The sequence below is a fragment of the Benincasa hispida genome, chromosome 4, assembly GCF_027475165.1.
Source record: "Benincasa hispida cultivar pf3 chromosome 4, pf3_genome.v1.1, whole genome shotgun sequence".
Taxonomy (NCBI): domain Eukaryota; kingdom Viridiplantae; phylum Streptophyta; class Magnoliopsida; order Cucurbitales; family Cucurbitaceae; genus Benincasa; species Benincasa hispida.
In genome coordinates this window covers 36,862,536-36,887,577 of record NC_143481.1, presented here as the reverse complement: position 1 = coordinate 36,887,577, position 25,042 = coordinate 36,862,536, and the positions used below count along the sequence as shown (strand labels likewise).

The 25,042-nt window shown below is 33.9% G+C and overlaps 2 protein-coding genes and 1 long non-coding RNA gene across 6 annotated transcripts; 2 read left to right on the top strand and 1 right to left on the bottom strand.

Moving 5' to 3' along the window:
* The first annotated feature begins 8,389 nt into the window (after positions 1–8,389).
* Positions 8,390–13,738, top strand: LOC120076500 (kinase with adenine nucleotide alpha hydrolases-like domain-containing protein). Of its 4 annotated transcripts, none has more exons than XR_005481561.2 (10): positions 8,390–9,087; positions 9,207–9,289; positions 9,662–9,783; positions 9,880–10,092; positions 10,196–10,499; positions 10,593–10,694; positions 10,952–11,380; positions 11,594–12,361; positions 12,546–12,693; positions 13,429–13,738. XR_005481561.2 is itself a non-coding variant. In XM_039030346.2 (9 exons), exons 1-9 carry the CDS (start codon positions 8,922–8,924, stop codon positions 12,579–12,581), a joined length of 2,223 nt encoding a protein of 740 aa, XP_038886274.1. In that variant the 5' UTR covers positions 8,390–8,921; the 3' UTR covers positions 12,582–13,116. The 4 variants fall into 4 exon arrangements, 1 of the variants encoding a protein (XP_038886274.1); XR_005481560.2 differs by having other exon boundaries at positions 13,383–13,738; XR_005481562.2 differs by having other exon boundaries at positions 8,486–9,091; positions 13,383–13,738.
* On the bottom strand, positions 11,362–12,641 carry LOC150036677 (uncharacterized). Its single transcript, XR_016529367.1, has 3 exons — positions 12,503–12,641; positions 12,086–12,370; positions 11,362–11,978 (listed from the first exon to the last, which is right to left on the bottom strand). It is a non-coding gene; the product is annotated as an uncharacterized LOC150036677 (long non-coding RNA).
* Positions 13,739–14,645: 907 nt separating the features above from the next.
* Positions 14,646–15,498, top strand: LOC150036676 (uncharacterized). The gene has a single exon (XM_090313318.1). The coding sequence runs from the start codon at positions 14,789–14,791 to the stop codon at positions 15,317–15,319; it is 531 nt and encodes a 176-aa protein (XP_090169444.1). The 5' UTR covers positions 14,646–14,788; the 3' UTR covers positions 15,320–15,498.
* The last annotated feature ends 9,544 nt before the right edge of the window (positions 15,499–25,042 follow it).

Sequence of the window (25,042 nt, the reverse complement as noted above, 5' to 3'; positions counted from 1 at the left end):
TTTGGTCAGAGGAAAAGGTTGAGGGTGAAGCAGAAGATTGAGAAGCTTGGTCAGCCATGGCTAGTAAGCTAGGGAAGACTGAAAAATTTGCTAGGGTTTTGGGAAGAAGAAGGCTTCATATGCCGACACTAGGGTTTTTAGAGTGCAAATGAGGTAAAAAACTCACAGACGGGGAAGGGTTTCTATTTATAGGTTGGGTCGTAGTGGGCCCATCGCAATTTTTGCGGCAACAGACCTCGAGAAGCTCAAAAGGCCCGTCGTTCGAACTTCCCTCATTTATGAAATTTCATAAAAGCGTCTTTTCGTCTGCAGAATCATCATTGCTTTGGGATATGAAATGATTGGACTTCTCAAGTGCAAAAAGAATTTTTCTTTAATATTCTATTCGAATGGACGCAATGTAAAGATTAACGCAATGTGCTCATCAACACAAATGCATCTTCACAGAGGATGGGCAACATCGTATACGTCTCCGCAACACACCTCTTAACTAACACATTTCTGGAGGATACCTCAACATAGTGCATTTAGCTAAGGACGGGCAAAGGACATATATGCGCGCAACACACCCTTCAGTTTCAACGTATTTGAGTTGGATGAACGCAAAACGCGTCTTGTTTGGTTCAAGATGTGTCCATTATCGCCTTGCATACTTGTTGTTAATTGTTTCATTTTATTTATTTTATTTTATTATTATTTTTTCATCAACGCAAATTGCTAAGACTTGCGGCAATAAATTTTCCTTTACTTCTCAATCATTCACTAATTAAGGACCAACACATTAATTACAAAAAAATTAAAAGAATTAAAGATGGTATAAAAATGCAAAGGAAGTAAATGAAGAATTAATTCATAAATTCATGAAACGAATTAAATGCAGAAGTAAAGACAAAATTCAAGAATTAAATAAGACAGAAATTAAAGAAAGCATTAAACATAGTTGTGAGATATGGATCAAAAGATGCGTTTATTTGAATTAGCGCAATCCACATCTCTGCAGGCGGTCTGGCTTGCCTGTCCAATGTCCTAGGGACATTACTCCTTTCCATTGGATCCCGGGGCTTCTAAGTTGCTGGGCAACGTTCCTGGTGCTCTATTTCTCAGCTCAGATGTCAGCTGGCCCACTTGGATCTCCAAGTTTCGAATTGAAGACGCCTGCGTTTGCATCACTGCGTCATTTTTTCTATATATTGCTTAAGCAGGGTCTCCAATGAGCTTCCAGAGGTGTTTGATGATGAGGGTTGCTAGTTATGCGATTGCCTTGGTTGCCCCTGGTTCGAGTTATAGTGAAAATGAGGATTTCCTCGATTGCCACTTTGATGGTTAATTAACCCCCCTTGGTTAGGATTGCCTCCCCACCCGAAGTTAAGATGGCTCCTCCAGCCAGGATTATATGTGTTGCTGAAGGGGTTGTTTTGGATGGCGTATACTTGCTGGAGATTTGATGGGCACATTTCTATTACATGAGCCTCTTCAATTAACACAACTTATTGCGGTCACTTGAGCTGGTGCAGCGGGTTGCGCTGATTGTCGGGAGATGGCTTCTTGATTGATTGCCATCGATTGAAGGATCAAGGTCACTGCGGCCATCTGAGCAGCCAACGTGGTCATTGTCTGCGCAGGGATAATGGCAGCTTCATTCTTTCTTCTTTCGACACCTCAGCCTCCATAGCCATCATCAATCCAGTCATCCATGTTCCGCGGTATGCGGTCAAGAATGACTTTAGCCTCAGTATACATTTTTTCCATAAAACCTCCTACTTCGGAGGCATCAGCAACAACCTGCGTCGATTTGTTCAGGCCATTATAAAAGGTCTCCATCAAAACACAATCGAGTATCCCGATATGCAGGTAGTTTTTCACCAATCGTCTAAATCGCACCCAGGCGGTGCTCAGGGTCTCATTCTTCATTTGCTCAAAGTTTTGCACGTCCTTTCATCGCCTTGTGTTGACGATCGGCGGGAAAAACTTCTTCATGAATCGCTCCACCAGTTGATCCCATGATGTGATCCGTTTGGCTCTAGTGAGTGAGGTCACCTCTTGGCTTCGTTCCTCAAGGTGTAAGGGAACAAATACAGTCTAATACTCTCTGGGGTTACGCCAGGTAATGAGAAGTTGCCGCAAATTTCGACAAAGCTGGTCAAGTGGACATGCGGGTCTTCACCTTGCAGACCCCAAAATTTCCATGCATTTTGGATCATTTGTAGCATGACCGACTTTATTTCAAACCTTGCGTTCTCTTCAACAATAGGCCTCAAAATCCCAGGCGAAAAATCATATAGGTTGGGTGCCGCATAATTTCTCATGGGAATGTTGCGGTCAGCAGCCAGGAAAACAGGATCCTACACTGGCCTAACAGCCTCTTGATTTACTACGGGAACCGCATTGTCGTTATTATCTTCCATACTCGCTGCTTTCTTTCGCCTTATCCGATTCTGACGTGCCCGTGTGCGAAAGGTACGCTCGATCTCAGGGTCAGCTTCGAATTCTGGTTTAGCACCAGTACTCATAAACCGTCAAGCTGCTCTCCGCGTTGAACAGCCAATACAATGAGATTTGTCCTGCAAATACCACAAACATACTCAAACAATAAACCGTTAACCACTCCTCGGTAACAACGCCATAAACTTGTAACGCATATTTTAGTCTTAAGCAATGCGTTGATACAAATATGGATATGGATACAAATTTGATGAATGTTTCTACCTTGGGCATACGCATAACGATATATGATGATATGTGATACTACTTCTAGATATTCGTTATTAATGAATGTTCTTGTAGTATATTGTGTGTTGTCACAAGTTTCCTTGTGTTGAAACCAAGTATAATTTCACCGCAAGTTTCTCGGTGTGATCCGATGTCGAATACAGGGACTGTTTTAGGTCATTGCGTTATGCTTGTGACACATGCAACCAGGGGGTTTTCAATTTATAAAAGAATTTGTGTACAAGAAATTAAACATGCGATAAAGTAAAATAAAGCGGTAAAAATGCGATGATAACATAAATTGCGTTAAAGTAAATCTAAGCTAAGATGATACAAGATGCAGGTTTCATGATACAAGATACGGAGGTCAAGGCTGACTGTGATGATTATGCAAAGATCGTGTAATACGGTGACAAGTCTTATGTACGAAGCCGAAACAAAAAAGATAATTAATACAAACATCGCAAGTTTCCTAATTGCGCTAAAGATATAAGTACAATTCCGCTTTTCCTTTGGCGTACACCTTTTGGTGATCGGCCACGTTCCCACATCTCTGTGGTGAAACAGGGATGAACGTAATGAACCCAAGGTTGCTTCCATCTCTGAAAGTACTACTCGCTTTAGTTAACGCATTCTTCTAACCTTCTCTTGACAGATCATAATGACATCTTCACTTCTGTTCTCGCAGGTGAAGATGCCGTCTAGCATGCTTTAGCTAAACACATTTATCTCTTTATCACAGATTAAGTTACTCGTGAAATCCATATTAATTACCAAGGTATTAAAAAAACTTCATGGAAAAATCGATAAATGGAGGAGCGAAAATAGACAGAGAAGTGGAAATGGAAACGATCGAGACATTTAATAAAACTATTTAGCGTCCGATACATGATTTGTGAATGAAGAGATTAAAAAGATGAAATACACTTAATGAAAATAGAGTTATAAATAAATACAAATGAGCGCCAACGTCTTAGCACCGATCTAGATGGAGATTTGCTTGCTGGTGTGGATGGATCGTGCGGAAGGATGAGCTTCTCTCTCAGGCTTGCTCAACCGGTAGCAGGGATCTAAGCACAGAGCTTCACGGTGGGGATCTGGCAGAATCGCACTGAGACTCACCTCTCGGCCATGTCTCTTCTCTTCCCAGATTTCTTCCGTTCAGTACTCAGCTTAGCTTTTTCTCTCAATAGTCCAGCAGCAATTAGCCCTCGTATCAATTATACCAGTATCAAGTATATCTTCTCTGAATTCTATGGGGGTATTTATAGGTGAAAAACTCTGACTCTTGGCTTGTGGACCCCACTTCTTGTTATGGAAAAATTCGAAGATGGAGGAATAAATATTCTTTCTGTTATGCAATCAGACCGTCAAATCTGCACAATGGTTAGTTGTACACGTGTCGCAATCCTCCGCCTTTGCGTTGCTCAACTGCATCTTTCGATCGGTTGCTTGTATGCGGTGTTGTATTTATTACCGCATGCAGTTCAAATTTAGCTCGGGATCGACTGTCGCATTTCGCCGTCATTCCGTTAATCATCTCTTCATTATTGATTGACGGGCGTAATGTAACAGAGATGCGTTGTTCAGTTTCTCGATCGCAAGTGGTGACTTGGTTTCCTGCAAAACAGAGTAAAAAATTTCCTTTTCTACCATCTTCACGATGTTAGTAGGTGTAATTGCGTTAATTCATAATTATTGTATTTATGAGCTAATTTTTCATACAATCAACGGATATTCCTTCTCTTTTGGCCGCAATATCTAGATAAGGCAGCATAAATAACTTGTATTTCTAAAAGTTATCACAAACGAAAGAGGAAACACTGATCTTGTACACGACTGGGCAAGTGGGAGATGGCGAAGACCTATCGTATAGGTCGATGCCTAATCATTTAAATAAAGCTAAGGGATCATCTAGCAAAATCTATGCGATCGTTTAGCTTATCGCTTAGCTCGGTCTGTCGCCTACAGAATCTACAGAATCGTTTACTTTGGGCAAGCGATCATCTAGCAAAACTATGTGATCGTTTAGCTCGTACAGCCGTTGTTTAGTAAATCCATATTTACTTGACGACTCCTTGATTTTCTTTTGTGCGAGAGAGAAAACTCAAAACTTTTTACAAAAACTTCAACGTTTGTAAACCTTCTTTTCAAAATTGGAAAACCACTTTCCTTTTAAACTCACGGTTACCATGAATCCAATAATCACCCATTCACTTGGTTATTAAAGAAAAAGAATTAATTATCCAATAATTAATATTATTATAAATATAAATGATAACCAACTTATCATACTATATTTATAACCTATAGTTTTAATATTTAATCTCATGAAACATATAAACTATAGTTCTTTTTCTATTTTATGGTACTTAATGTAAATCTTTTTTACATCAATCCTCCACTAGATTATCTCATACATCATACTGATTATATCATATATAATCAAAATATCTCTTGTCAATTTGAACATTTCAAATCAACACCAAGAACTGATCCTCAACTGAATCCATTGAGCTACCAAGGGAATCTCATGAACCTGTAGCTCGAAGCTCCAACAGTACGTGAATAACTGACTAAACTCTTTAGTCACGGGATCCACCACTCGTTAACTGCCAGACACTCTACTAAAGACCGACAGCTGAACTCCCCTTACCATAGATATATTATGTGTCCATCTTAACCAATTAGTAATGCGACAACCCTTCACAGATCGCTCGTAAGTAATAACTCTTATGTCCCTATAGTTACATTTGTCTCCTTAAGTACCACTGATCCCTCTAATGAACATAAGTCATAGTTCTACTATGACTGAGTCTTCTCTTCCAAAAAGAAGTTGTGGCCACTATGTTCAAGTCTCGGAATCAGCCCTTAATCTCTCTACTTATCCCTGCTTCGGGAAATGAGTGAATTCCATCTTGTGGATTGAGTTCCCAGCTCCTAGATCAAGTCCCTAAAAAGGTAGGCATGTTGAGTTGACAATCTGGCCACTCTCACCCATGCTAATCAAAGGACCACCCTCAAAGGCAGAAGTTCTCAAAACACTCAGGATTGAGGTTGTGTCACCTATGGTCGTTTAGGTGAGATGCAAGTCTCTAGTATCAATGGCATTATATATAGAGTCTAATCATCTCATGGTCCAGGTCTTATACAACTCTTTGTATAAGACACCCCCGTTCGCACGTCTCCACATGAATGTTCAGGATCTACCATCTGTAGGAGTTTACAACACTTGCAAACCCTTACAAAGCGGATCGTATTCGTAGTGTCACTAGGATTAGGTATCCCACCTTAATCCTTATGCTACAGACCTATTTAGGTTATCACTTAAGGCATGATCCACTTGTATATCACATATACATGCTTAAGTTCACATAAGATAACCAAGGAGCTTTGTTTATTGAATATGAGTAAATGTTAGAATTAAATAACACTTATTTTATTCATTGAACGATGCGTATCTTTACAAAACAATAAGACTCCGGGAGAATTAGGACACCAATCCCAACAATCTCTCACTTGTCCTAATGACTCGGGAGACTAATGTATAATACAATATAAAAATGTACAATATACAATAAACTAGGGCATACCTCAGTATCAAATATGCGATGGGGATTATGTCTAAAATGAAACAGTGTGAGTTGGATAACAGTTATGCGATAGGAGGGTTGAGAAGAATTTTTACTAACATTTTCTAAACAACTAAATGAAATATGCGATCAAGCTATACACTCAATGTTACGACCAGCATTTCTCAGTGTCTTTTGCCACATTATCTTATCTCTAAGATGCATGCGATAGGTGTAATATGCAGAGAATGTACTTATTTCTAAGGAACATTTTCTCTCGTTTTTTGAGGTCTTAATCTAAATTCTCTCAAACTTAGATTAGCTTTACTTAAAACAATTTCTCAATTGATTCAAGCAACAAATATAAGCATGCATAAAATAAGTTGATCGCATGATTTCTTTAGTTATTTAGTCGTGTTAGCTACAATCTTCCCAACCCATGAAGCGATTAAGCTATGCATGTTATTGGTTAAAATGATAGATAAGATGTATAATAAATATGTATTCATACTGCAATTCTTTGTCAATATAAGAAATACAATACAAATACACAAAAAGAGAAAGGGTTAGAGAGTCAAGCCGTGGTTTGCAATGTCTTGCTTCCTCCGGCTTGTTTTACAGCTGGTTCCTTAGATAATTGAACAAAATTATCTTCTTCTTTCCCTAGAGTCCTAAGCTCTCACCAAGGAGTTTCTATGGAAGAACTATAGGGGTTTCAAGTAGAATCCCTTATCAAGATGTTCTTCTTATTTCCCCACAGTGTATCCCCGATATATGGCACGGTGTAAATTGAACTCTAAAGACTCAAAACTAAAGCACTAAGAACTTCGAACTCCCGACTAACTACCAACAACCGACTTCTTCTGCATGGTATTTGCATAGGTATTTATAGGCGTTTACGATCACTGCTTTTCTTAAGCTTATAATTGCATTGACGGGGCACATTAAATTCAATATCTTGTCGTGTCGACTGCAACGTGTCAGTGGTTCATTGAATCTTCAACACAGCTTTCATGTTGGCCACCAATGCAACTTGTGATGTGACACCCACCACCCATGTCATGTCATGTCTCATCACTTGCAGCTTATGCGATCGTCTTCATTTTCTTCTCAGGCCGCTTCTTGCTTTGAACGCATTAATGGATATGCGATCACGCGATCATCAGACTTCAGAAGGGTATACTGCACAGAAGTGGCGAAATTAGTCTGGAATTTAAGTATGTTATGCGTTAGAAGTGTATGATCACATGCTTTGCTTTTTTTTCTTTGTATAAATTTATTGGTAAAAATTATCTACATTGCATGCTTTTACCTTATTATTTTAAATAAAAGAGATATAATAACTTGTATTTTTACAAGTTATCAACAAGTCCCCAAAATTGTAGACTTATTAAGTTGGTGGCTGGGTCATTCTCACCAATACAAATCAAAGGACAACCCTCATAGATAGGGAGTCAATAACTTATTCAGAATTGAGATCGAGTTATATATGGTCATCATATGAAATATCAATATTTTTAATCAACGGTGCTACAAAAAAAGATTAAGTATTTCACAGTCTGGTCTTATACGATCTCATTATATAGGAGATCCTAGTCGCATGTCTCCACACAAACAATTTGAATCACATCCATAACATTACCAGGATAAGGCACCCAAATTATCCATAAACTATACCCTTTAAGTTAGTACTTGAACATTATCCATATGTATGTCCACTACATACTGTTTAAGTCTTACAAAGTAACCTTGGATTTTTTTCGTAATGAACAACTCATTATTGCATATTTAAAATAATCAACTATCATATCAAATAATAAATTATTTATGAAGCTTCAAGACATAAATCTTATATAAATATGGGTAAATACAAAATTTTAACAAACTATAAGGGTTTAATTTTAACAATTAGCAAACTACATGAGTAATGGACAATTTAAAAAAAAATTCAAGATAATTGTAACGAACTACAAAATTCAGGGAGATGATAGATCAGATTAAAAGTTTAGGATGTAATTGTAATAAACCTCTAATTCATTGGTGATTTCTGTAATTTTGTTCTTATTTATATGATATTTATATATATGATATTGTGTTGTTTTATCTTTACCCATATAAATAAAACTAGAAATATAGAAGAAAATGTGGACAAAAATTTAACAAGGGGAGTATGTATAACAAAGTGGGGGTAGGTGTTAATTTCTGGTAGATGTTAATTGATGAGAAAATATTTGAATCCGTAAAAGAGAGGGAAGCAATCAGGTCCCCAATCCCCAAACAAGAAGAAGATGAAGTAAACATCCAAAATCCTTGGAAATTCACACCGCAGGCTGCGCCAATTACAGCGAAGAGTTCCCCAAAATTTAGGGGAAAAGAAGAAAGATGACAACGATCTTAATCCACACAGCAATGGCTACAGACCCAAATTCTCCTATTTGGTCATGGCCTGGTCAAATTTGTCTAAATCAAGCCAATGGCGGAGAATCGTCATTCTTCAAATGTCTGTTATTTTTTGTTATCATCTTCTCCATACCCTTACCTTCATGACTCTCCTCCCTCGCCCTCACTGCTCTCTTCAAACAAAAATCTTGCCCTCAATTCAAGCGGCTGCGGCACCATCATCCTGAACCTCTTTGCAAAATGCCTCCCTCCTCGTATCCACCCGAAGATGGGATTCCCTTAAACACCACGGCGGTCGCCATTGACAAGGATAAGAACAGCCACCACGCCGTTCGCTGGGCTATTGATCATCTGGTCATTAGCAACCCACTTATCATTCTCATCCATGTTAGGCATAAAGCTAATCGTAGGTACCCTCTATCCGTTTTTTTCTAATCATTATCATTTATATTGTTTCCCTTGTTGGTCTAGTTTCTGATTGTTTTTGTTTTTGTTTTTCTTTTCCTCTGTGGGTCTTTTTCTTAGAGGGAGCGAGCGATTCTGAAAATGGTGAAACTGATGCCCAGCAGCTGTTTGTTCCTTATCGTGGATATTGTGCTCGTAAAGGGGTACTTCCATCTATTCAATTATAACGTTGCAAATTGCTTACATTTGTGTTATGCAACTAGGTGTTTGTGGATATGCCTGACTGAAACTTACATTGTTTTTCGAAGTGTTTTTAGGAAATTTGTATTTGAATTGATTGAAGCATGGTCTTAGATGATTGTGAATGCCACAAAGGGGAATATGAGCTTTAGCATTCTTCGTGAATGATGACATAAGTGAAGGATGGGAATTATGAGTTGCTGGTCCTAGAAAAAAAATTATAAGTTGCTGGGTCTGGATTGATTAGATGGTTAATTGTGGAAAAAAGTGCTCCAAGTGGTCGAGCAATGTTGAGAAAGTAAAACTTAATCAGGATATTTGCTTATGAAATTCAGGTTCAGCTGAAGGAGGTTGTTCTTGACGATCCTGATATTCCCAAAGCGCTTGTTGACTACGTTCACAAGAACTGCATCAACAATTTTGTAGTTGGAGCTTCAACCAGGAGTGCTTTAGCAAAGTCTCTCTTTTTGTTTGCTCTCTCTCTCTCTTTCTCTCTCTCTATTCTCTCATCTGTGTTGAGTAACTTAAGTTTCTAATGAATGGGGTGTTTCAGGAAATTTAAAGGTCCTGATATTCCAACCAGCATAATAAAAGCAGCCCCAGAATTTTGTTCTGTTTATGTAATATCGAAAGGGAAGATAATATCTGCCAGGGCAGCTCTTCGGCCAGTGGCTAATACTGCCATGCCACCAAGACAACCGGCGCCGCTTGGAGTTCAGCCAAATGTTCAACCTGACACCAGCAATGAACCAGAAAATGGAGCCAAGTAATAAATTCTGAGAACTAACTTCCTATTAAAACTTGGATTAGCTTCTGTGATAGAAGGATATAGTTTTTATATCTTTTGCATTATTATTTGGTAAATCCAGAGTGCAACCAGCAAAGGAAGGATGGAAAAGTGCAGGTACAGAGAGAATGCTCGCTGAAAGGAATGGTGGTGGAAAACCAGCAAAAGCATTGACCCGTGAGAGGCCAAAAACTTCTCCGACGAATATATCATTGGAAAACATAGAGGTTCCAAATCGAGGGTCTAGGTCTTCATTTAGTCGAGATTCGATATCTGATGACTTGACTGCACAGATGGCTTTTGGTTCAATGGACGTGACTGCTCAAAATTTAGATTTCAGTGTTAGCCCAAATCTGTCATTGGACTCTGCTTCCACACAATCTACTGTAAGTGCACATTGACCATTGGTTTTTGAAATTTCTATGCTATGTAGTTGCAGTTGCATTGATTTAACATCCCTGCCAACTTATTTGCTACAGCGGGAACTAGAGGCTGAGATGAAAAGATTGAAGCTGGAATTAAAACAAACCATGGATATGTATAGCTCAGCCTGCAAAGAGGCAATCTCAGCCAAGAACAAGGTGACTCTAAGAACACTCTACTCCATTCATAACGGTTACTAACAAATGAGTCTTTAGATTGGCTTCTCAACTTTGGGTGGTTTATATCCAACCAAATACTTTTCTAGTAAAGTACAATGATTTGTTAGTTCAAAAAAAAGAGAAAAGTACAATGATTTGATAAAGTAAATCTCGAAGGAAAATTTGTGGTTATGCTTAGTTGCAACTTGCAAGTATATAAGAAAAGAAATCTTAAAAAGTGCTGTTCTGATATTCAGGCGAGAGAACTTAGTCAGTGGAAGCAAGATGAGGCACGTAAGTTTGAGGAAGTCAGGCTAGCTGAAGAGGCTGCTCTCGCTATCGCTGAGATGGAGAAAGCCAAGTGCAAAGCTGCCATTGAAGCAGCAGAGGCAGCACAAAAGCTAGCCGAAAGAGAAGCCCAGAGAAGAAAACAGGCTGAAATGAAAGCCAGACGAGAGGCTGAAGAGAAAAAACGAGCCTTGAATGCTCTAGCTCAGAATGACGTCCGATATAGAAAATACACTATAGAGGAGATTGAGGAATCGACTGAAAAGTTCTCTGAAAAAATGAAGATTGGAGAAGGTGGATACGGTCCTGTTTATGGTGGCAAACTTGATCATACAGCTGTTGCGATTAAAGTTTTAAGACCTGACGCTGCTCAAGGACGGAAGCAATTCCAACAAGAGGTACTATCATATTGTTCTACCTCTGTGCATATAATGATGTAATTCAAAATGAAACCAATGCGTTAATGGGAACAATCACAAAATTGAAACTTTAAACTCAATTAAAACAAACAAGAATTTGAGGAATCACAAAAGATGTAATCTATGCTGTAGAATCTGACTGTTTTTAGTTCATGGATTCGTACTAAGTTTCCTTTCTGAATCGTTTTGCAGGTGGAGGTCCTCTGTTGCATTAGACATCCAAACATGGTTCTTCTTCTTGGGGCTTGCCCCGAGTATGGTTGCTTGGTATATGAGTACATGCATAATGGGAGCTTAGAAGACAGACTTTTCCGGAGAGGGAATACTCCTCCATTATCTTGGCGACGGAGATTCAAAATAGCTGCTGAAATTGCAACTGCACTCCTTTTTCTTCACCAAGCAAAGCCAGAACCGCTCGTTCATAGGGACCTTAAACCAGCTAACATTCTCCTGGACCGCAATTATGTAAGCAAAATCAGTGATGTTGGCCTGGCCCGGTTAGTCCCACCTTCTGTAGCTGATCAAGTCACACAATATCACCTGACTTCAGCAGCTGGCACATTTTGTTACATTGATCCTGAGTACCAACAAACAGGGAAGTTAACAACAAAATCGGATATTTACTCGTTTGGAATAATGTTACTTCAAATTATTACTGCCAAGCCTCCAATGGGTCTGGCTCACCATGTGCAAAGGGCTATTGAGAAAGATAGGTTTGATGAGATGCTTGATCCTACAATTTCTGATTGTCCATTGGAGGAGGCTATAAATTTTGCAAACTTGGCATTGAAATGCGCTGAACTGAGGAAGAGAGACAGGCCAGATCTTGGAACAATTATAGTTCCAGAGCTCAACAGGTTAAGAGATATAGGGAGGAGTTCTGACAAACGTGAAAGCCGAAATCAGTATCCACGCTCTGCTGCATCAAGTTCCAGTTCGAGGCCGCAGTCATCAAATGAGGTCCACAACCTGTTTAAGTGAAATATTGTTTTAATTTTATATAGTTAGAAAATCAAATTTGACTTGGCATTTTTTCTAATCATAATTATTGATTGAACAAACTTCAACAACTATATTCGTCAAAGATACAATGCTTTAGACCTGTTATTTCCAATGATGCTCAGTGTTTTTATTCCCAAACCAGGATTCCAGAATTAGTTATACTGATGAAGGAAGTTAGAGGCCAGCGTATGACAATGGTGACGGTATACAAAAGACCGGCTAACCCAGAAGAGGAAAGTTGCTTGATTTAATGACTGCTTACAGAAGGGTTATGGTAATAGAACCTGAAGGTAATGGAGTGTTCTTCATTTGAACGTGGAAAATGCCGAAGGATCAATAATGTGAAAAAGAAAAAACTTGTCTCTTCAAGATCTTACCAATGCTAGGAAAACATATGATCCCTCATACATGTATATCTGAAGATTCTGATTGATCTTTGCCACCAGGTAGAGAGTTATAGCGGATCCTATCAACTGCTAAAACTCGCTCCAGGAGTCAAGTAATTGACTCCATAAGTTATCTTGGATTACATCATCCAAGAAAAAAAAAACACCATTGTAAATCTGTAACAGCTTTTCTTTATTCTCAAGTCATGCAGATCGAATTAGTCTGTTTACTTGTATTCATCGCATGTTATCGTGGTATTACCGGCCGGATAGTAACACAAATTTATAGTTTATACTAAATCAATGACTCCTTTGATGTTTTATGCATCTGCTACAATACTATAAGTACCTGGTTCGTGGGTCTCACTTCTGCTGGGGAATTCATACCTTAATGGACTGATTTTGTTGAGAACTTTATGAATATGGGTGACTTAAGAGTGTCACATCGTTGTCCCAAGTCAAGGATTTTGAGTTCAAACCATCATATGAATTGGGTCTTAGTTCTCAAGTCATTTTGTTGGCTACCTAACATTGAATTTAGTAGTTTTATTGTGTGGAATTGTTTGTAATTGTAATGCATTGCTTCTTGTTAGGGTCAACCCTTGTGAAATATCCTTATTAAAATAGGGAATTTTCCAGGAAGGAATTGAGGAGCCCAGGTTGGGAAGAAAAGTATAAAGCAAGCATGAACAAAAGGATTAAAGTGCAGGAATTATACAAGGAGATGGGAATCCACATAAAGGTTGATTATGTTTTCAGAAAGGTATAAGGAAATGTAGTGTGAGAAACAAGCTTTTCTTGAGATTTTTGTTTGTATTTTCTTGAAGCACCCAATTCAAGCTTCTAGCTTTTGGATAAACTCCATTGCCATCACAAAGAAAATTGGAATAAAGATGCAAAATTTGAAAATTGGAATAAAGATGCAAAAATTTTCTTTTTAATAAATAAATTTGAATTTTGACATTTTAATCTTTAATTATTTCATTGCCCTATGTATAAGAGAAAAGAAAATACTTTTTATGCAGTTTAGTCTTCACTTTTTTCCTTTTTAATTTTATCATATTCAGTTTTAACTTTGAAACAAATGTTGAAATTGATACTTTGTTGAGTTTTTATTACTGTATTCTGAAAAGATCTGTGACTAATTAGAAGGATTTTTTTTTTTAAAAAAAAAAAAACTACTTTTTGTAGGTAGTACAGATGTTTTCTTTGATTTGAATATTGAAACATTTTATTGCTAAGTGTGACTCTTCCATGATTATCTATTAAGTTATATCTTTGTTTCCTCTCAATTTTCTTATTATCATTTTCATTTTTCACATCTAGAAAATGAATTCTTAGTCGAATTATTAAAAAAAAAAAAAAATTATGAAGTTTTCACCATATGACTATATTTTTTCTTTCTAAAAGGAAAAAAAAGGTAGAAAGGTTACTTAATTTTCAAAATTTGACATTTTTTTTTATATATAGGTAACAAAACTAGGAACTTAAAGGTGTAGTATACAAAAACTTAATATTCAAAGAGAAAAAGAAACTCCATTTGACCATCTTCTTTTCCAATTTTTTCAAACCAAATATTTAGAATGATTTTCATAGTCAACCAAATTCCAAAAATAAGTTGAAAACTACTTTTTAATTTTCAGAAATTGACTTACATTTTAAAAATACTTGAAAAATAGATTACTTAGCAAATAAATTCATAAGTACATATAATCTTAATTTACAGAAATAGAAAAAACTTATCAACCGATACCTAAATTGTTTTGTAGTACTTTTGATGCTATTCACATCAATGGATTAAGAAACACCCATTAATCAATATTAATGGAATCAAAGTACAAGTTTATAAGAAGGCAAACACATACACAAAAAATGTTATAATTATAAAAGTCCCAAAGGCAAACTCATAACCATATCCCCCTTTGTCTCAAGTCTCCTTCTCCACTTCAACTCCCACTTCTTCTTCTTCATCACAAAGCTTCACATTTTAACTTCATCAATGGAACATTTCTCCAAAACCCTTCATTTCTCTTCCCTTTTCATTCTCCTGTTCTTCAATCTCGCCGGAGCGGCCTCCGAAGACGATCGTGTGGTCGAGGTGGTTCCTCCGGTTAGCCTTCTCTGTATTAGCGAATGTTCAACTTGCCCCACCATATGCGCGCCACCGCCGCCGCCCACGGTGGCGCTCAAGTCACCCCCGCCGGTGCCCCATGTGCCACCACTGGCTTACTTTCCACTCAATTCACCCCCACCTCGATCAACCCCACCTCCACCGCCACCGCCGCCGTCAGCGGCGGTTTCGTCTCATTCTCCACCGCCTCCTGCATTCAAATATTATTTCAACTTGCCACCGCCCCCACCGGTGCTGATTCCAGTACCTGTGCCGCCGTCGACAACGGCGGCGCCTCATGGAAATACGAATAATGCTTATAATTACTACTTTTACGCTCCGAAATCGGGTTCTCCATCTCTTCCAGCGCCCTTTTTTTGGGGTCTGTTTCTCTTCCCTTTGATGTTGTTTTCATGGTGAAGTTGAAGTGAAGCTCTGTAAATTATTCATGGTGTTTTGGCTCAAAAAGCTGTGAATGGGTCTTTTTAGCTCATAAGGTTGATTGTTTTGGCAAGTAGAATTTTTGGGATTATTCTTTTTTAAAGTTTGGATTTTTATATTGATTGAAAGTATTATGATTTTCATGTGCCTAGGGTAATGATTTTTTTTCCTTTTCGTCAACTATATTCCAATCATACTTAAAAAAAAAAATGCATTTTATAAATTTTTATACATTTAGATATCATTTGATAACTATTTCAATTTATATTTTTTATTTTTGAAAATTAAATCTACTTCGTCCTTATTTCTTACAATGATTTGCATATTTCTTAATTACGATGATTGAATTTTTAACCAAATTCCAATAATATAAACAAAATTTTAAAAGCTACTTTCTTAGTTTAACTAGATAACAAAAGAAAAAATTTGAAGGTATAAGTAGTGTCTAGGCTTAATTTTTTTTTTAAAAAAAAAAATCAAATAGTTACCAATCGTGATCTTAGATATTTATTTCAATGATTTTGTTGATTATGTTTTGTTTGAAGTACTAATCTCATATTTACCATTCTATATGGTTAAATTCTATGATTATTTTATTTTAGGTTAAATTACAAGTAAACTTAGTTTGTTTCTAAAATACGTCAAAACATTTTTAAATCTTGAATTTTTGTTATCAAATAAATTCCAAAACTTTTAAAATCTATTAAGTCTCTAAACTATTAGAGATCTATGACTTATTTCAAACTTTTAAAATCCATTATTCAATTAGATTTAGAATGGAAGATTATGTCTAGCAGGGCCTTAAAATAATTTTCAACCATTTGTTTAGTAGGTTATTATTATTATTTTTAATAAAAATGTCAAATAGGACAAACAGCGACTGTGAAATGTAATAACATTTCAAAAGGAAAGATTTGATGACTATTTAATTTAAAATTTTGAAGCATTTAACAAGTAGCCTAGAAGTCACACAAAAAACCATTACATGAAAAACAGAAATAAATAAATAAAACTAACTATAAAATGCATCAAGATTAAGCGTGGTTGAGTGTGTATGATTTGGACACGTGACCATATGTTAACACCCTCCCTAGTTAGACAAGCTAAGTATGCCTAAAATCAACTTGGAGAGTATTGCTTGCAACGACTAGACGCAGACTAGCGTACATGTGTTCAAGGGTCATTTACACGTACTTCGATAATAATAGTGACTTACATGGATTGTCTTGAATCTCTTACCTAGCTTTTTTTTTTTTTTTACCTAATGACTTGGATTTGACTTAACTCTCTTTCCCTATACATGTAAATAAGAAGAAATTGAGTGAAAAACCTTGTAATATAGCTAAAAAAATCAAAATAAAATGAGATCAAGAGATAGAGAAGGGTTTTGGGGTGACAGAGAGATAGAGAGCACACAGAGCTCCAAGCATTATAAGGTCTAATTAATTTAAGAAAATAACCAAATTGCAATGCAAGAAAAACAACTATGTGTGCTCCCTCTCTTCTGTCACCTCCTATTACTAGGTTTTTTAGTAGATGATATGCAAATTTTGGTTATATCTTTCAATTTTATTTATATCTATATATAAAAACAATTGAATTTCATGTAGAAAACTTCTTTGTATAAAAAAAATATTAAGTTTCTTTTTCAATAATAATAAATAGAGAAAAAGAGATATATGTTAATGCACGATTTGATTTTTCTTTCTTTAAACGAAAGAAACCAAAAACCAAAAAGTGAGATGCAAGATATACGGACCTCATTCCATAACTAATTGACTTTTTGTTTTTTACTTTTGAAAATTAAATTGATTAAACATTACTTTCACTCGTTAATTTCAATGTGTAATAATGTTTTAAAAAACCATCTCAAGTTTTAAAAATTAAAAATATATGTATAATAGTTTTAAAAAATGTTTTTACTAACTATTCGAGCGTTTTTGTAAAGAAAAATGAAAACGATGATTAAAAAGTTAAGAGAAGACAAAAACATAAATTTCAAAAAACCAAAAATCCGAACCGAGAAGGAGATATAGACTCTAAAGAACGACCCTCCACACTACTTATGGTGCTTTATCTTCTCGATCTCTTTGAATTTTTTTCTTCAATCTCTCTTGATATTTTATAAACTGTTGGTTACAAATTTATGAAATGCAAGTTCAAAGGGCTTTATATATGTGTAACTTACAAATGGGGAAGCCATAAAGAGAGATGAGTTGCATCACGTATGGAATAAAGAAAATAAATAAATAAAGCATGGAAACTTTTATTTTGATAAGTATTTTTCTAATTTATTCCTTTGATCTTGATTTTAATTCCCTCATGTGGATTTCCTCTATATTCATTTCTTTGATCTCTTTTTTTTTTTTCTTTCACACCTTTCAAAATATGAAAGATAGAGTACTTCCCCTATATTTCAACCTCATCTTCCACTTTCTAAACTTTAAATTGATACAAAAAAAAGAAAGGAATGGATATAAAAAAGAAAAAAAAGGACTTCTATGATAAAATACACGATAAAATCTCGTGATCTAAGGTTTGATTCCCCCATTCTCACTTTAATTACAATACCTTTGAAAAAAAAAAGAAAAAAAACTTTGAAGTTTCGAAAACTTTTATTATCAGGAGATTGAGATTGAGATTGATATAACATCATGTTTAATTAAGTTTGTTAATTAGTTTACGAAAAAAACTTAGGTGCATCTTAGATAACACCTATTTTTGTACCTCCTATCCTACCAAACTGTCCAATGATAATTTGACATGCGTGGCATATTATTTTTTTCCTTTTGAAATAATGTTTTTTTTTTCTGCGTGGATAATGAAAAAGGGATGCATAGAGATGAGTTGACTAGTCATTTTATAAAAAACGATGTGACATGTTCTAAAATGCTACATTATTTTTAAAAATGGTGGTATATCATTTTAATAAATGAAAAAAAGTAAGTAAGTCTATTTAGAAAGTTGCGGTCAAATAGATTTAGGGATTTTAAATTAGTAGTTCATAACACGTGTGATGCATAAAAAATTTATAGTTTTATTTTAGTACATTGATAAAAAAAATATTAAAAATATTGTAATTGATGAAATGGACTTTTTACATTATTTTTATGTGAATTGTTGTAACTATTTGAAGAGAAAGTCATAATATAAATTTATGAGATTTTAAAGGATAAAGACGTGTTCAAGCATTGTATGTATCCACTACTAGATTGTAATGTTTCATATCTATGGTTTAGCTCATACTCATATTGGAAATGACATCTCATTTCAACATCAATGATTATAATGGAGCAAAAGATGTATTGTTGAAACACGCCTAAAATGTGCTTGCCCTTCGTTTATGATAGTTTTCATGTGATTTTGTTAGATTTGATGTCGTTTGTTAGTGATTTTCAAGTTTATGTTCAAGATTGAGATCCAATGGAAAATGAGCCAAAAAAAAAAACTAAATATGCCCAAGGAGGTCAAGGTCGAGCCAAACTTTGAGAGGAGGGAAGAAAAGAGGAGAAAAAAACCAAAGAGCTGAAAATGGTTGAGATATATTTGAATGGTCAACTATGTCCCTGTATAATATTATCTAGTGTTGTTGCCCGGCCCCTTGACTCCTTGATGAAGTCAATTAACAAGGGAGATATTTGACCGTTCAAAATATATCTCAACCGTTAGATTGTAATTTTTAATTACAATATAAATCACACCTATACACAAATGGATATATACCACTCCATCATATAACCACTTCGATTGAATAGTTGTTTGTTAAATAAATATTCCTATCCTTAGATTGTAAGTGATGCATGCGTTTCATATCAATGGTCTAGTTTACATCTATACACAAGACACCACTTGACCTATATAATTATAAAGAAAAAAAAATAAGTGATTAAAAGTGTAATAGTAGACTGAGAATGTAATTTTTTTTATAAATTTTCAAAATCTAATGGAATAAAAGTGTTATTTTTAAAAGCTCAGACCAAATAAATACAAACTTCAAATTTAATTTCATATGTTGTAGTACGATCACCTTTTACAAATATAGTCTCCAAAGAAAGGAGAAAATGGAATTAAAATTTTAGGTTTAAATTGATACAATTGGTTATTTATTTCTAGACACATAATTAAAACACCTTACAAATATTAACCTAAACTTGTAATTTAATTAAACTAGGAAAATATAATTAAAGAATATAACTATTTTCGAGATCACTAGCCAAAAAAATATTCTACATTCTTTTGTGTGTGTGTTCTTTTTAGCGAATAAACACAAATACATCGGGCACTTAGCCTGAATTACACACTTATCATAAAGCAAACCCAAAGTATATATGCCTTTTGTTTTATTTTAATAGAAAATATGTGCTTTTATATTAATTAATTGAATCTATACATTTATATGTAAATATATTAGTCCATAATAATTGGACTAAACTAATACGAACGTAGCTTAACAGACATAGTATTTGTACTATTAATCTCGAAATCAAAAGTTTAATTCCCTCATCCCACACTTTAAAACAATACTTTTGCAAATAATAATAAATACAATATCAATTTTGAATTTTTTTTTGGTCTAGTAGACATCTAAACTTTAAAAGTCTCTAATAGGTTTTTAAACTTTCAAATTTTAAGTTTGACTTATCCGACATTTTTCAAGAGCAGAGACCTATCGGCAGAATTGAATGTTTAAAGTTCTATTATTTTTGTCTAAAATTTTTTTCATCTCAAAGTAATTTTTTTAAAAGCTTTGCGGCTTTTTTCTCAATATTGATTTTGTCTCGAGGGCTTTGCAGTTTATTTACAACATTAAAATTCTTGAGTTTTTGGAAGTCATCATATTTTTGGATTACAACATCGACATTTCAAACCTTAGTTACAGTTAATTAAATAGGCTTAAAAAATAAATTTTAACTAATTACAAAATATGTGTGTGTTTTTGTCATTATAGAATACAAACTAAATATAGAATATTGGTAGTTCTTTAATATTAAGTGTTTATGTCATTATCTCCATGAGGAGAATAAAATGACTCATGCTATTACAACTTTGACATCCTCTTTAGGATGTTTTCTAGTCTGGAAAGATGTAACTTTCCCGAATAGTTTACCCTCCCTCATCGTTAATAAAATTGTTAGAGAATAGCTGGTTTTGAGTCTGTATGAACTTTATTATTATTTTTTTTAAAAAAAAAATTGAAATAAAAGTAGAAATCAAACTTTGATAGTAAAGATATCTTGACCTAACACTAGGTCTTTTATCCAAACTTCATAATTAAAATCTTGTCTGATAACTATTTTATTTTTTCAATATGTTAATTTGTTTCCAACACGAGTAACTAGTGCATAGGGGGTCATTTGTAAATTCGTCTTTATTCTATAGAAGGTTCCAAAGGATTATCAAGGGACCCACCTATAAATTGGTAGACTTTCCCTTATTAGGGAGTGATAAGAAATGACAACATTGAAGAATTCCATTCCAAGCAAAAGAGGTTTGAACTTTGAAGGAATTAATAGATACCCAATAATTTATTGGATAAGGATAGAGGAAACTTCCACTTTTCTCACCCTTTATAACACACACACACACACATATTGGTTAAACACGATATGCATATCATATATTATCTTTCTTTTTCTCCTTTTCTATGCTTTTCTTTGGTACCCTTGTGGCTATGCAATGTACCTATCTTGTAACCTTATCTTTTACTTGTACTAGAAAAAAAATAAATTTATCGCCTATTGTTTTTTCACTTGTCACTACTATTCCTATTGCAAAATTTTTTAATTTTTTATTTTTGAAATTTATGCTTGTTACGTTTGTTAGGATAATTTTTTATCTTTTTTAAACAAACTTTTTAGTTCTTGGTCAAATTTAAAAGAACAAAAATACATTTTTAATAACCACTTTTTATCAATGGCAAAGCTTGTTGTATATATAATTTCTTTGTAAAAATTTTATCAAGTTTGTATTTAGTTCTGCTGATGTCATATTCAAATAGAGAAAAATGTATCCAACCTTCATATGGTAAAACAATTATAAATTTTTAATTTGAGAAAAAGAGAGAGATGGAGAATTATAGAATAGATTAGAAGTTCAAGTTCTCATATTAAGATACTTCATATCGACTTATAAAATGACCTTGAAGTTTATCTTTTTCTCTTATGATTAGGATGAGATGAATCTTTCCTTATCGTACATAAGTTAGAATTTGATTTGATTATCTTATCACGTGGGCTTATTTGATCCTAAATCCACTTTATCTTTGATTTATCTTCGTGGCCTCTAATTCACCCCCAATAAGTTTATTTGTAAAATATTATCAACTTTTATCATTATTATGAAAGTTATTATTTATGATTCTATTTGAACAACAATATAGTTTTCATATAATTATAGTTGAATAGGTGCAGCCTGATGCAAGCTCATGGGGCTAGTTATACTAATTGGTCGAGATCGAATATGGTTTGGCTATCAATTTTACATATTATTTTAGCTAATCGAGAAATGCAACCAATTTTATCTAAGGATTGAAAAATGGATGGTTCACTAACCCTAAAGATGAAAAGAAAATACGAATTTCAGGGTTAAAACATTATAGGGTGTCGATTTCAATGATTGATTCACAATTTCATTCAAAGGTATTCTAGGTTTATATTATCATCAAAGCACATGAATTTATAAACTAAGATTTGGGTTGTCCCCTTTCGAGATCAACCTTTTCTGATACGACGTAATCAATTCCTAATTTTCTTGAATTCAATTATAAAACATAATATTAAATTAAATTGTGATGAATTCCCATTATTTTCCCAATTATTTCCATAATAATCAAATAAATTTCAAATGCTACAAACCCAATCAAATTACAATCTCATCAAATTCACAATTCAATCTCATAATATGACGACCAATCAATAACAATTAATACAATACCATTGAAATGTGATTTGAATTCAAGACAATCCATAAAAAGCCTAAGAATAAAATAAAAGCAAGATCAATTCCATCAACACTCTATAATTCTAATGCCTAATCACTCATCGCTATCAAATACATCATTGAATCATATAATGCAAACATATACAGAAATCAAGAAAAGCTATGACAATGAATAATCTCGAAACTTATCCCCCTCGATAGAAACACTCAACATATCCTTGATTTTTCCTCATACTTGAAGATCAACCTCCATCAACCCTTCTTACTCTTTAAACCCTCATTTTCAAGTATCCTTAGATATGTTCATTTGTCTGCAGGGTCCGATACTATGAGGACCCGCCCCAAACAAGACGAGAAATCTATTATTGGACGGTAAATGGAGGAGGGAGCATGAAGAAAATTTTTCTCTATTGATTAAACGAAGATGATGATAGAGATCACTTTCCCTTTCCTGATCTCGTTCTCGTCTCGATGGAAAAACTATATATTTATGTATATATATATAACTCACTTTCTGTGTGTTTATTATAAACTCACAGAATGTAAGTTTTATGTTAATTAGTTCTAATTTATTTATTTTAAAATGCTTCTGCAATTATTTTTTTTTTTTTTTTTTTTTTTTTTTAAATCATCTCAATATTTCAATACTTCAATATATATATATTTTTAATTATTTAAGACTTTATTACTTTAGGACACAAATGATGTAATCTTTTAAGTTGAAGAGTTTACTTTGTAATATTTAAATTTAAATTAAAAATCCTGGGATAAATATTTTAGTTACATATTTGCATGTAAAGTATTATTGTTTTATTAAAAAAATTTATAATTTTTTAAATAAAAAATGAATTGAAAACAATCCATTATAAAATTTTATCAAGTTGGAGAATAAAATTATAAGTTTAAAAAATAATAAATTTATAACTTAAAAACGGAGAATTTTTTCTTCGCAAGTAATCCAATCTCCACAGAGAATTTTAAAGGAATGAGAATTGAAGTAATAGGCGGGAATGGAGACACGGAAGCCTTCCTTATCCTCTCCCCGTGAACATTTCTAGTTATCTCGTAGATATGTGAAATTCGATGTCTTTTTTGTATTACCATCGTCTATACTTAAAAAAAATTATGTGGTTGTTTCACGACGCTACCAAGCATTGGCCTCAACTCAACTTAACATCGAGCGAACATTGATGGGATGAAAGTTCATAATGTCACAACGCTATCCTATTTTGAGCTTTCGGGTTTTGAGCATCATGCATCGCTCCCCCTTTGGAGTTTTGGCCTTGTTCCCTCCCTTAATTGTAGCAATAGCCTGAGGTACCCTTAATAGGCACAAATACATCAATTTAACTCCAATTCTTGCTCTTTGGATTGATTGTTGTAAATCACTAATAAACGGCATCAAATCTCATTATATCTGGTGACAATAATCCTAAATTAAAGGCGCAAAAAAAAAAAAAAAGAATTATCTTCGCAAACTTAACCCTCACCAAAGTATATTTCATTTGTTTTAGAAAAAAAATATTTTTTGAACATACAAACTAAACTAAAGTGGATGGCTCTTTAAAATCCTAACCCAAATCAAATTGAAAATTAATCAAGCCCTATCCAATCCCTTGGTTGCTTGAATTTTATAGGTTGTCGGATTTTTGAACACTTCTAACAAATACTATTTAATTCAACTTACTATTATAACCCACAAACTATAATAACTACGTGGATTCTATGCCCAAAGACTTTAATTAAAACAAAACAAGTTACCTTAATCACTTGTGAAAAACAAGATAAACAAGTTGTTCTATCATTTATCTGTGTTTATGTTTCTATTATTGATTTTTGAACTTGCATGGTCATTGAATATATCTTCCACATATATTAAATGGATTTTCTATATTTTGACTATGAGTTGGAGTATTATAAAAGATAGAAGGTAAATTATATTAGATGATATGATATTAAATTTATCTTCACCCATCAATTTAAACTTCTAAGTCAATCATTAATTTTAAAAAGTTCAATATAACACTCTTATGAAGCACGCATGCAACACATTAGTTTCCTCTATAAAATTCCCTTTATTGAATTCAAATTTTTTGTTCATCTCTGTATTTGGATTATAGGAAATAATAGGTTATTGAAATTTTAGTTTGTATAATCTATGTCTAAAGTTATACCACTCTAATTTGTGACTACAGTGCTTCTTATTTGAAGAGTTTGAAGTTTAATCTTCTCTACGACATTGACAATATTTGTTTTGTAAATATTTATAGATTAAAAAATAGGCTTTTTTATCCATATATTTTATTATTATAATATTTATACTTTTAAATATGTGACAATTTAGTTTGAGAGTTTAGTATACGACCATTTAGGAGTAATTTGTTAGATTGACCTAAATAATTTGGCCAATCTTTTTATTTGACGTGGTTTTTCACCATAAAGAATTATAACCGTTTTCATTTTTTTAATATTTCTTTTCTTTTTTCATTTATCAATCAAACCCTTGTTCTATTTCTTTCCAACAAATGAGAAAGTGAGTAAGAGCAAGAAAAAAAGTGAGAAAAGAAAAAAAAACAATTAAAAAAAATAGAATCCGTTTGAATTGACTAGAAAAAAATATTTTTCAACAATTCATTATTATTTAAACCATTTTGATAAAAACTAGTTAAAATATACTTCAAAAGTTATTTTGATTAATTGTCAAACGTTTCATTTCAAAATGATTTATTTTCAAAATTAAATATTTGAAAAGTTAATCCAAAC